The sequence below is a fragment of the Chelonia mydas genome, chromosome 13, assembly GCF_015237465.2.
Source record: "Chelonia mydas isolate rCheMyd1 chromosome 13, rCheMyd1.pri.v2, whole genome shotgun sequence".
Taxonomy (NCBI): Eukaryota; Metazoa; Chordata; order Testudines; family Cheloniidae; genus Chelonia; species Chelonia mydas.
Window position 1 is genome coordinate 42,837,695 of NC_051253.2, and position 13,114 is coordinate 42,850,808.

At 50.9% G+C, this 13,114-nt stretch overlaps 3 gene segments (V, D, J or C); all 3 read left to right on the forward strand.

Annotated features, from left to right (window-relative positions):
- Positions 1-2,102: 2,102 nt before the first annotated feature.
- LOC119567977 lies at positions 2,103-5,177 on the forward strand. The segment is given in 4 exon segments: positions 2,103-2,249; positions 2,343-2,664; positions 4,750-4,802; positions 5,116-5,177. Coding segments are annotated over 4 exon segments (483 nt in total).
- Positions 5,178-5,612: 435 nt separating this feature from the next.
- LOC122462684 lies at positions 5,613-6,350 on the forward strand. The segment is given in 2 exon segments: positions 5,613-5,714; positions 5,809-6,350. Coding segments are annotated over 2 exon segments (252 nt in total).
- Positions 6,351-11,035: 4,685 nt separating this feature from the next.
- Positions 11,036-11,742, forward strand: LOC119567976. The segment is given in 2 exon segments: positions 11,036-11,182; positions 11,276-11,742. Coding segments are annotated over 2 exon segments (513 nt in total).
- Positions 11,743-13,114: the final 1,372 nt, after the last annotated feature.

A 13,114-nucleotide genomic window follows, 5' to 3' on the forward strand; every position in this document is an offset into this window, starting at 1 on the left:
ACCGTCATCTGGATTCTCAATGTGCTTTTACATCCTCCGGGGCTGGGGCTCAGGCTCTGCAGGTGGAGTCCGGAGGAGACATTAAGAAGCCCGCTCTCTCTGCGCTCACCTGTATAGGCTCCGGCTTTGATTTCAGCCAGGCCGGGAGGCACTGGGTCCGACAAGCTCCCGGGAAGGGACTGGAGTGGGTCTCCGTGATTTTCTTCGATGGGAGTAAGGAATATCACGCGGCTTCTGCCAAAGGATGATTCACCACCTCCAGGGACAACTCCCCAAACCTGGCCCATTTAGACATGAGCAGCCTGAAGCCAGAGGACACGACCCGGTTACTGTGCAGCGTCCCAGTGAGTGAAACCCGGTCTGAGCTGAGACAAAAACCCGCCCCCTGCAATGCCATGAGGCTGTTGCTCTTGGTGGCGCTCAATGTCTGCGAGTTACAATGAGCCCAGCGAGGACAAAGGGAAGTGAACAAAGAAATCAGGGGGTTCGTGTCATGTTCTTTCCCACGGGGAATTGCCCAGCAGGCCAGATAAGAATCCAGATGTTTAATCACAGATGTTAATAGGTTTATAAAGACTCCTTCCACCTCCCCTCCCCCTCCCCACAATACATTGTCTTTGCCCTCCTCTCCAAAAAAGGACAAATCCTGTGATGTTCTGGCTCTGTGTAGCATCCTCCCTCCTATGACCTACAGACCCGGCGCCCTCCTTTGTGTAACCTTTGCAGTGACTGACAGCACCGCTGGGGGACATCAGACAGAGAGACCTGACTCTGTTGGGTCTTAGAATGAAGTCAGGGCCAAATGCTCCGACTCGCATTTGTGCGAAAGGAATGGGAATGGGAGTATGAATCGGAATGGAAGAGGAATATCCACGTGAACAGAAATGGGACGGTGAGCATGAAAGAGAATAGGAAGGTGAGTGTGACTGGAAGTGGAAATGGGAGTGTGTGAGTGAACAGGAAGGGGATGTAAACAGGAATGGGAGTGTTCATGGGAATGGGAAAAGAAATACCTGTTTCAGCGTGAATGGTTACAGGGGTCTGAATGTAAGTGGGAACGGAAATATTTTATTATTAAGTAGTAGCAGTAGTCGAATGTCTGAATATTACATCATACAAAATCTAAAAACATAAAAAGGAGAACGCTTCTGCCTGCACTTCATTGCTCATTAATAATTAACTAAGTAGATGATTATGCTGATGATGATTAGCGGTGGCGGAGTTGGTGGTGGTTGTGATCCTAGCGCCTGGGGTCTCCAATCACAGTCTAGGATCCCCTCTTCCTAGGCACGGTACAAACACAGACCATAACACCTCTCTCTACCCCACAGAGTTTACCATTCGAGCATAAATGGGAAGTGGAGTGTGAATGGGAGTGGGAGTGTGAACACGGATATAAATATCAGCCGGGCATAATAATCTTCCTTCACTATCTACTGAATCCTCCCTCTACTGCCCCCCGCCCCCAAAGCAAAACTCCCAGACACGCCGCTCTAGGCACACTAATGTCAGGGAGGCTCCTCTGCAAAACCTTAACTCTCTCTTCAGACCCCCACCCCCAGCTTCTCCCACCCGCACACACAGCCGGGCCCCCAGACCTGGTCCAAGGTGGATCATTTCAATGTAGCCGGTCACTGCTAGGAAGGGAAAGAGGCTTCCCTCCCAAATCCCTCCCAGTCGCAGGGGAAATCTTCCCTCTCCAGCGTGTGGCCCAGCCCTATGGATCCCTGGGACACGACCCCTCCCCAGACACTGACTCCCCAGACCGGACGTTGCATGGCCCCTGTGCGTGTGGAACGGGGCTCCAGAGCTGAGTCCCCCCAATCCCCAATATCACCTCATAACAGCCAGACCCTCAGCTCCCGTGTGAGGAAATACAGTCCCTTCAGGGAGCTGTTCATTCCTCCCAGGGTCCAAAAGTCTAATGAGGATCCCAGCGCCCTGTGCCCGGCGCTGTACAGACACACAGGACGGGACACTCCGACTCCCGCCCCCGGAGCCCGAGGGCGAGTCAGTCTGATCACTGACAGCAGGAGTGTGTGTCTCTTATAAAGCGGGGCATGCAAATGAGGGAGACAGTTTCCTCTTTAAATCTCTGCCTCTCTCTGCCCAGGCTGCACCCGGAGACACAATCCGCAGCCCCCTGGGTCTGTGCAGTCACCACCCAGTCCCCTGAGAACTTTCCCCTCCAGCACCCGGGAAAATGGGATTTTTGCTCCTTGTCATTGTCGCTCTAGCAGCTTTGGAAGGTATTTTCCTGCTCTGAAGACCTGGCAGAGTTCGAAGAATATTGTGTTCTCGCTGTTTTTTTACCGATATTACTGGCCTGTCTTTATTCCCAGGTGTCCGGTCCCAGACGCTGGTGGAGTCCGGAGGGGATGTGAAAAAGCCCGGAGACTCTCTCCGCCTCTCCTGCAAAGCCTCCGGCTTCACCTTCAGCAGCGCCTACATGAACTGGGTCCGCCAGGCTCCCGGGAAGGGACTGGAATGGGTCGCTGCTATATACCCCGGTGGGAGTACTACATACTACCTCGACTCAGTGAAAGGGCGATTCACCATCTCCAGGGATAACTCCAAGAGTGAGCTGTATCTGCAAATGACCAGCCTGAAGCCGGAGGACACCGCCCGCTATTACTGTGCGAGAGACACAGTGAAACGAAACCGGTTTGTGATCATACAAAAACCCAGGCTGCGGAATCGCCCTTCTCCCGGCGGCCGCGCGGGGCAGCAGCGACACCCCCCGCTTCGGGTTCGGGCAGGAGACCCGGCACCCGGGGGAATGGAACACAAACCTCCCGTCAGATTTAACCCTTCCGTTCCCGGGCAACGTGTCTCCCCTTCCTGCCCAGAGCCCTGCTGAGTGCAGAGATCTCTCACTTTGTCTGTGAACCCCAATCCGGAGTGAGTCCTGTTCTGAGTCTCTCTCCCCTCGGAGACCTGGCACGTTGGCTCTCCGGGGCCCGTCTGGGTGTCAGACTCACAGGACAGCATCTGTAAGTGTAAAGGGGACAAGCGCATTGGGGTTCGCATCAGACCCAATGGATGGAGCGAATTGCCCCTGGGGCCAAATCCTCCCCTAGTTTAAAGTCACACAACTGCTTTCAAAATAGACACGAGTTACTCCTGATTTACACCGGGGAGGCTCTGGCCCTTTCAGAAAACTGGGGTGTTTATGGCATGAATGCAGCGGAAGGTGATTAGTTCATTATCACCGATGTGGGGCCCGTCACTGGGGCATCTCTGCCCTTCGCACGCGGTTATTGCCTTTATCCCCGCAGCGCCGCCGGGAGGCTGGGGAACTATCACAGCCCCTGGGTCAGAGGGGGACTGAGGCAGAGAGATGGAGGCCGGGGTGTGGAAATGGGCCATTCAGGGTCCGGGTGGGGCTGGGGGGGCAGAGATCACCGGGCGCCGGAATAAACCCCGCTCCGCTGCGCCTGGGGATGTGGCACCGCCGGGACCTTCAACTACCTGAAAGGGGGTTCCAAAGAGGATGGATCTAGACTATTCTCAGTGATAGCAGATGACAGGACAAGGAGGAATGGTCTCAAGTTGCAGTGGGGGAGGTTTAGGTTGGATATTAGGAAAAACTTTTTCACTAGGAGGGTGGTGAAACACTGGAATGCGTTACCTAGGGAGGTGGTAGAATCTCCTTCCCTAGAAGTTTTTAAGGTCAGGCTTGACAAAGCCCTGGCTGGGATGATTTAGTTGGGATTGGTCCTGCTCTGGGCAGGGGGTTGGACTAGATGGCCTCCAGAGGTCCCTTCCAACTCTGTTATTCTATGATTCTATGATCCCTGCTCTAACTCAAGGGACTGGCCCAGGAAGTTGATTGGACACAAATGAAACCCACCTACAACTCCTCTAACACCTAAGGAATGTAAGAGCAAAGTGGGTGCAAATCATTCCTCCCTCCTCTTTGCACAGCTGGGAATGGCCTCATAAGGTTCACATCAAGGCAGAGTCGGGCCCCAGACCTTTTTAATTTAATTATTCACTATTCATATCACTTTTCACCAATTGCTTTCCTCTCCATGGCGTCTTTTCTTCGATTGTCTTGACCCAATCGAACCCAGCAGTGAAAAAGTCAGACATGCGCTGTTGATGGATGTAAGATGAACCTCTACATCATGCCTTGGATCCAAAAGGCTTCCACGAAGACGTGGGAGTGGACACTTTGCTGTCATACTTCCTATACCAACAGCTACTGGCCTACAACCCCCGGGGAGGGACGGGGGAGGGGCTCACAACCTCCGAAGACAGCTCCATCTCTATTAACACATCAGCCGTCTAAAGGACAAGCACGCAGAACAGTTAGTTCTCTCTCTCACACACAGACACACACAATATTCTTCCTGAAAGGCAGCAACTTTACAGTATTTTATTATTGTTCACAATCCAGACCCGCTAACACAGAAGAACCAAAGGCAGAGAGAGACAAAGCAGGCTGCTCCCGAAGGGAGAGAGGCACAACCCATCCCCATCCTGATCTACCATGGCTCTTTGCAAAGTGACTGTTAAAAATCCAGATCACAAGCTTCCCTACGGAGTCCAACAGCCTGCATGCAGGAGAAGGAAACTCCTTTCAAACTCAAAGTGATGGCTTCAAACGTTACAGCAGTTTTCAATAAACCGCAATGGACTATTGACACTTCTGCCTCCAAGGCTTCTAAACATTATGTGATTCTATTTATTCTTCCCCATCTCCATTAACATTATCACATAACTCCTGTCCCCCCCTGCATTAAGGCTTCAGTTTAAGGTATGTACTTTAGGGTTATGGGAAGACTTCAGGCCTCCAGGTAAGATTAAAAGTTAGCGTTAAGATTAGCTCTAGGTTTCAGGTTAGAGTTAAGGTTTATGGTTACAAATAAGGTTAGGATTTAGAGACAGATTATAAATTTGAAGTTCAGGTTACAGTTAAAGGTTAATGTGACACGTCATATTAGGGCCAGTTTTAGCATTACGGTCAGTTTAGACATTTAAGGTTAGGGTTAGGGTAAATGTTAAAGATTAAGGTTATTTGTTACCCTTAGAAATAGGGATAAAGTACAAATTTAGGTTTGTGTTCAGTTAAGTGTTAAATTTTGGGTATGGTTTTATCTTTATCATTAGGTTTTAGGTCCGGCTTTAGTGTTAGCTTCAAGGCTGTGATGGAGAAGGAGGGTGGCTATTAAAAGCCAGGGTTAGAATTTACATTGAGGGTTAGAATTGCCTTCAGGGAAGAAGTCAGGATTTAGGGATAGAACTAAGGTATTCCTTGAGCTTTCAGGTTGAGATCAATATAAAGGCTAAGGTGAGCGTTTATCCTAAGGGTTAGGGTTAAATGTGGGAGTTAGGGAGAGGAGAAAGAAGATGCGAGCTGGACTCCTTATAGACACATAGGAAGCTCTAATCTAGTGGTGCTCGCACCCCGACTGGGAGAGGGGGGTACCCCAGAGATAAACTGCCGGCCCATCTCTCAATCACACACAAAGAAACCGAGTTCGCTCTAGGAAATAATTGGAGTCTCTTATAAGAAGGGAGATATGCAAATAGGGGGAGAGTTTCCTGTTTAAATGTCTCTCTCTCACTTCCATGGCTGTGAGACAGACAATCTGCAGCCCCCTGTCTCTGGGCAGTCACCAGACAACCCCCCTGAAAACTCTCCTCTCCAAACACACGGACAATGAGGCTTTGGTTGTCTCTCGTTCTCATTGCAGCAGCGTGTGAAGGTATTTTCTCCCTTTCCATATCTTGTAGAGTCAGGAGATTGTTATTCTGTTGCCCTAGATACTAATTTTCCCCATAATTCATCTTTCTTCTCAGGTGTCCGGTCGCAGGTTCAGCTGGTGGAGTTCGGAGGGGATGTGAAAAAGCCCGGAGACTCTCTCCGCCTCTCCTGCAAAGCCTCCGGCTTCACCCTCAGCAGCTACTATGTGAGCTGGGTCCGCCGGGCTCCCGGGAAGGGGCTGGAGTGGATCGCCGGGATTTACAGCACTAGCACAGACTACAGTGACTCGGTAAAAGGGTGATTCGCCGTCTCCAGAGATGACCCCAACAGCCTGTTGTAAGTGCAAATGACCGGCCTGAAGCCCGAGGACACCGCCCGGTATCACTGTGCGAGAGACACAGTGAGGGAATCCCCATGCTGCTAACACAAAAACTCCAGCTGCAGAATTGTGCTTTTCTTGTGCGCCGCGTGGGGGCAGCACGTCCACAAACAATCCGGCACGAGGCACAGGAACGGGATCGACAGAGAGAGTGAAGAAATATCTGTCAGCAGGTGCCCGACCTGTATACCCAGCTATGATCATGTGTCCATCAAAACGGGGGCGTCTTGAATAGTCACATGTCTGAATGTGGAACGTATCTGACAGTAGAGTAAAAATGCACAGCGCAGAGGAGGAATATTTGGGGTCTCGGTTGTTCAAGGTGTAATAACTAGGACTTGGACTTCAAAGGTGCCTCCGAGCGCCGGGTGTCAAAATCCTATCTCAGTTTGTTGGGAAATAGGTACAAATGCTCTCAGCTTCCTTTGAAAAATAACAAAACGCAACAATAACGTTCTCTTGAAAGGATACATCAGGTTCCAACCACCTCTGCCCTCAACACGAACACAGATTTTCACCTGCTGCTGCCCTGGTCACTAGCCGGATACTCTTCTCTCTAAGGGCCTGACCCACAGTCCGCTAAAGCCAAGAGTGGGTCTTTCCATTCCCTTCAACAGATTGTAGCTCAGCCCTTGCACCTGGAGGGGTGTGAGAGAATTCAAGGGAGCTCTTTGTGCACCAGTCTGGTCAGATGGCCCCGCACTCGCTGGGCCCGGCCCAGACACAGAGTTAGCACCAGTCCGACTCCCTCTCTTAGAGCCAACGGCCAAATCACTCCGAGCATTTGGGGAAAGGGTTTGTAAGCAGCGAGATATGCAAATAAGGGTGAGAGTTTCCTGGTTAAATCTGTCCCTCTCTCTGCCCAGACCCCTGACTCTGTGCACTTACCAGCTAATCCCCCTCGAACACCAGGCTGGGACCCTCCTTGTCCTGCTCCGCCCCCTTTTACAGCTTTGGCACAAGGTGGGAATCTTCTGTTTCTCTCTGGGTCCCCGTCCCCACCTTCTAAATGGAAAAGCACCTGGTTTAAGATGGATTCCAGGACCAGATGACATGGTCCCATGTCCTGTGAGACCCCTACTCTTTATTCTTCCAAGGCTGCCTGGCGTTACTCACAGGAACACAGGAAGGTTTAAAAGGAAACAGAGCCATTTACAACCAATTGTCCTGGTCAACGGGAGCCATCAAGATTCTAAACCACCATTAATGGCCCACACCTTGCATAATGACACTAGGCCTTTAGAGTAAGACTTCATATTTCTAGCTTCAGAGACAAGAATGATACAGTCATACAAATGGGATGAACACACTCGGTAGATCATAAGCTTTGTAATCGTACCTTACAAGAGACCTTTGGCATAAAGAAAATTCCAGTTACATCATATTCATCCTTTAAACATATTTTTGTAAAGCATATGGAGTGCAAAGTCACAACTGCCCACAGGGGATGCATTGCCTCACTTTCTGAAGCAGATGACAATGATTGTGGTCAGAGACAAGTGACTGGGAACAGTCATCATCATCACCACTTCCCCTTAGGCCTCAGAGCGCTTTACAGGGAGGTCAGCCCCATTATCCATAGGGTGCAGGTCTCTCATAGAGTCATGGATTGCAAGGCCAGAATGGACCATGCTGAGCATCTAATCAGACCTCCACAGGCCGGAGAACTTCCCCAAAAACAATCCTGTGGGCAGATCTTTTAGGGAAAAAAATGTGCAGTCTTGGTTTAAAAATGGTCAGTGCTGGAGAACAAACCACAACCATTGGTGAGTTGGTCCAATGGCCAGTTACTCTCACTTAGATTTTTGCACCATATTTCCAGTCTGAATGGGTCTAGCTTCAACTTCCAGCCGTTGGTTCCTATTAGACCTTTTGTCTGTCAGATCAAAGAGCCCAGGATTAAATCGTTGCTCCCCATGTAGGAGCTGATCGGAGGTCAATGGCAGTCAAGGCCACATCCCTTCTCAGTTCAGGGAGGTTTGGGTCCGAACGTTACACACTTTCTTCACCCATCCCTCAGAATCAGAGGGCAAGACATTTGATTGCTCAGGGAAGGAGTTTGTGTCTCTTATAAGGAGCGGGATATGCAAATACGAGTGACACTTTCCTGTTTAAATCTGTCCCTCTCTCTGCCCAGGCTGCACCCAGAGAGACAATCCATGGCCCCCGTGTCTGTGCACTTACCAGCCAATCCCCTGACAGCTTTTCCCTCCAACTCCAGGGAAAATGAAACTTTGGCTCCATTTAGTGTTCATTGTAGCAGCTCTGGGAGGTATCCTCTCCCCTGGAAAGCATGGGCTGGGCAAAGGAGCAGTCTATTATCGCTATTACGATTGATCTGATTGATAATATCTTTCTATCCCCAGGTGCCCAGTCTCAGCCTCTGATCCCAGAGTCGCAAACTTATGTGCAAAAGCCCAGAGACTCTCTCTATATTTCCTGCAAACCCACCGGGTTCACCCTCAGCAGCTACTCAATGAGCTGGGTCAGACAGGCTCCTGGGAAGGGACTGGAGTGGAGTGCAGAGGGGAAATACACCCAACTTCAACTACCATCAATGACACACAAGGACGCTTCACCATCTCAAGGGACAACCCCAACAACCTGCTGTATCTGCAAATGACTGGCCTGAAATACTGAGAGCAGAAATCTATTAAGCTCAGAAGAAAAAACGAGGTGAAATGGTACAAACTTTGCCAACACACTGCAGAGGGCAGCAGTGAATTACAATGAAATACTGTTAGAGTAAACTATTTCAAGGACAAGTATTAAAGGGCATGTTTGTGCACATAGCAGCAGGTAAATATTTAGGGATTTTTATGTATATTAATAATATGAGAAAATATTCTTTCAGGTCTTGTACAGCCAATGACACTACAGAGAATAAAACGTAAAGTTAAATCAATGGGACTAAGAATTATGCTTCAATGTAAAAGGTGTCCTGCACAGAGATGGGGTTAAGCAAATGCCTCAGTGCTTTCCTGAAGCAAGGCCTAAGAAATTGCTCTAGGGTCTAGATGAAAAATACTTGAAAATTATCCACTGAGCTCCTATGTCCATTAAATTATTTGGAATATGCCCAGGTCAGTAGAGGTGCAGGGGGAATCTCCCTCCGCACACTGCTCCTACCTGCAAGCACCACCCCCGCAGCTCCCATTTGTCGGGAGCCAATGGGAGCTGCAGGGGCAGTGCTTGCAGAGAGGGGCAACATGCGGAGCCATGTGCTGCCCCCCTCAACCCCGCCCCAGGGGCCACAGGAGTTTGTTGGCCATTTCCAGGAGTAGTGTGGGGCCCAGGTAGGCAGGGAGCCTGCCTTAGCCGCCGGAGGTAAATGCTGCAATATACAAGGCTGGTGCTTACCCAGGAGACCTCATGGGGGGCAATTTTATCATGCCTGGGACATTCCCATGAGGCTATTTTTTGTGACTGTGACACCTTGTCTCCGTATACTTCTAGGAGAAGTTCAAATACCTTTTCCACATCTTTCTTGTCTGCCATTGCCATGAGCTTAACCGTGGCCTTGGCCCTGGCCCTTGAGGTGTTCCTCTATGAAGTCCATATGATCCTCTTCAGGTACCTTGAGCACACACAGAGTTGCCTTCACAGACTTGACTCACTCCTCTACTGTAATGTCTCCTGGTCTTCTTGGGAAGCCATCAAACTCTGGGACTTTCTGCTCCCATAGGACATAAATAGTAGGGGGTTTCTGAGCTTCTGCTGCCTGATGGTCTATTACTGTCTTAGCCAGTGATAAGGCTTCTCTCTGTTCTGTCCTAGCTTGTTGTAATGCCTCAGCTCGGTCGGATCATCTGCGCACAAGTTCAGCAAAGTGGGCCCATAGTTCTTCAATTCCAGCCATAGTTGGGTTCTTGACCAGGCCTGGACAGTGCTGTCAGAACTCAACCAGTAAACCAATGGGGTGGACCCTGTGGATAGGATCCTGTTCATGATGCCAATTATGTAAATGGGGGAATGGTCCAGCTACTGTGGGAAACTTTTCTGGCTTATAGACTAACCCAGTGAAATGGGCTAGCGAAAGGATCTGAGTCCTCATTCCAACTACCTTTACCCCCTTAGCTCTGCCCCACTCTGACTGACCCAGGCAATTCCAGCTCACACAGAGAACGGGACCCCCCTTGCCAAGATTACAATCTGAATGTAAATGGGAAGTGGAGTGGGAATGGAAATATAAACAGGAATATAAATATCAACCGTTCATAATAATCCTCCTTCACTGTAGCCTGAATCCTCCCCGACTCTCCCCTAAACAAAAACACCCAGACACGCCGCTCTTGGCACGCTAATGTCAGGGAGGCTTCACTGCAAAACTTAACTCTGTCCTCAGACTCTCCGGTACCCCAGCTTCTCCCACCGGGGGGCCCCCAGACCTGGTCCAAAGCATGAGCCAGGTTGGTCAGATCACGCTCCGAGTGTCATGGATCATTTCAATGTAGCCGGTCACTGCCGGGAAGGGAAGGGAAAGGGGTTTCCCTCCCAAATCCCTCCCAGCGCCATGGGAAATCTTCCGTCTCCAGCAGGGGGCCCAGTCCAATGGATCCCTGAGACAAGACTTCGCGCCTCCCCCCAACCGGACACTGACCCCCCTGACCGGACGTTGCATGGCCCTTATGCTTGTGGAACCGGGCTCCAGAGCTGAGTCCCCCTAATTCCCAATATCAGGTGAAAAAAGCCAGACCCTCAGTTCCCATGCGAGGAAATACAGTCCCTGCAGGGAGCTGTTCATTCCTCCCAGGGTCCGAAAATGTCAGGAGGACCCCAGCGCCCTGTGCCCGGCGCTGCAGACACACAGGACGGGACAGTCTGACTCCTGCCACCGGAGCCCGAGGGCGAGTCAATCCGATCACTGGCAGCAGGAGTGTGTGTCTCTTATAAAGCGGGGCATGCAAATGAGGGAGACAATTTCCTGTTTAAATCTGTGCCTCTCTTTGCTCAGGCTGCACCCGGAGACACAATCCGCAGCCCCCTGGGTCTGTGCAGTCACCAGCCAGTCCCCTGAGAACTTTCCCCTCCAGCACCAGGGAAAATGGGATTTTTGCTCCTTGTCTTTGTCGCTCTAGGAGCTTTGGAAGGTATTTTCCTCCTCTGAAGACCTGGCAGAGTTCGAAGAATATTGTGTTCTCGCTGTTTTTATACCGATATTACTGGCCTGTCTTTATTCCCAGGTGTCCGGTCCCAGACGCTGGTGGAGTCCGGAGGGGATGTGAAAAAGCCCGGAGACTCTCTTCGCCTCTCCTGCAAAGCCTCCGGCTTCACCTTCAGCAGCTATGATATGAGCTGGGTCCGACAGGCTCCCGGGAAGGGACTGGAGTGGGTTGCTCTTATATACACCAGTGGGAGTACTACATACTACCTCGATGCAGTGAAAGGGCGATTCACCATCTCCAGGGATAACTCCAAGAGTGAGCTGTATCTTCAGATGACTGGCCTGAAGCCCGAGGACACCGCCCGCTATTACTGTGCGAGAGACACAGTGACACCAAACCGGTTTGTGATCGTACAAAAACCCAGGCGGCGGAATCACCCTTCTCCCGGCGGCCGCGCGGGGGCAGCAGTGACACCCCCCGCTTCGGGCTTGGGCAGGAGACCCGGCACCCGGGGGAACGGAACACAAACCTCCCGTCAGTTGTAACCCTTCCGTTCCCGGACTCTGAATGGCCCATTTCCCTACCCCAGAGATGGAGGCCGGGGTGTGGAAATGGGCCATGCAGGGTCCGGGCGGGTCTGGGGGACAGAGATCACCCGGCGCCGGAATAAACCCCGCTCCGCTGCGCCTGGGGATGTGGCACCGCCGGGACTTTCCAAAGAGACTCGAGCATTTTTTCCATCCATTCGACAGCTGGAAATCTCAGCCCTGGTGTGAACGGTGCAGCTCAGGATACTGCCCCCAATAAAGTGCCCCCATGTCACAGAGTCACCATACAGATAAAAGGCCCCGCCCCTCAGCCCCCGATGGCATCACTCAGCCCAGCGCTGGCCCGCCGGGCATTGGGGACAGTCGCGTGGCTAAGGGCTGTGGACAGGGACACGGTGGGATTTAATGGGGTCGCTCAGGGGGAGGCGGCAGAGCTCCTGACAGAGCTCCTGGGGGAGGGGGGGGGAAGTATCATGAATCACATCTGGAATTTTCAAAGGGTAAAGTCAAGGGGAATTAGATACCCCATTACCTCAGTCCCCTTCAAACATGTCAATCAACATTCCAGCAGGCCCTGCTCCAAACCCCACTCAGACCATTGGAAGTCCTCCCCTTGCCTTTAGTGACCTTCCCACCAGGCCCATAGAGCACAATATTCCCCAATATCTCCAGAAAATGTCAGAAACCATAATTCCTTTAAAGGCCACTAGACTAAAGAGACAATTCAGCCAAAATATGCTGTTGATGCTGGATAAAGTGCTCATGGTGTCCAGGCATTAGCTGCTCAGACCCATCCTTGTGTCCTAGCCATGCAGGTGCAGAGCCATTATATGACTTAGGCAGGGCATTAAGGATATGCATTTGCAAATCTTTTTTTGTTTGTTTGTTTAATAAGCCATGTTTGAGCTCTAGCCCTCAAGCTATCTTAGGTATTCATATTGTCCCCATTACTGTACTGTTTGAGCATTTATGTCAGGGGTGGGCAAACATTTTGGCCCAAGGGCCCTTGAGGTGCGGTGCACTGAGGCTGCCGGGGAGGGGGTTCAGCCGGGGAGGGGCCGAGGGCTAGCCTCCCTGGCCGGGAGCTCAGGGGCCAGATGTAGCCCATACGCCGTAATTTGCCCACCTCTGATTTAAGGTAACAAGAAAACATTTTACAAATACATTAGAAGCAGGAGGAAGATGAAGGACAAGGAAGGACCACTGCTCAATGAGGAGGGAAACACAGTCACAAGACAATGCAGCAATTGCCCAAGTATTAAATGCCAATTTGTTTAGGTTTTCTCCAAGGAGGTTAGTAGTAATCAGAGGACTAACAGTGAACATCCATGTAAATGGGGTAGGATCTGAGGCTAAAATAGGGAAACAA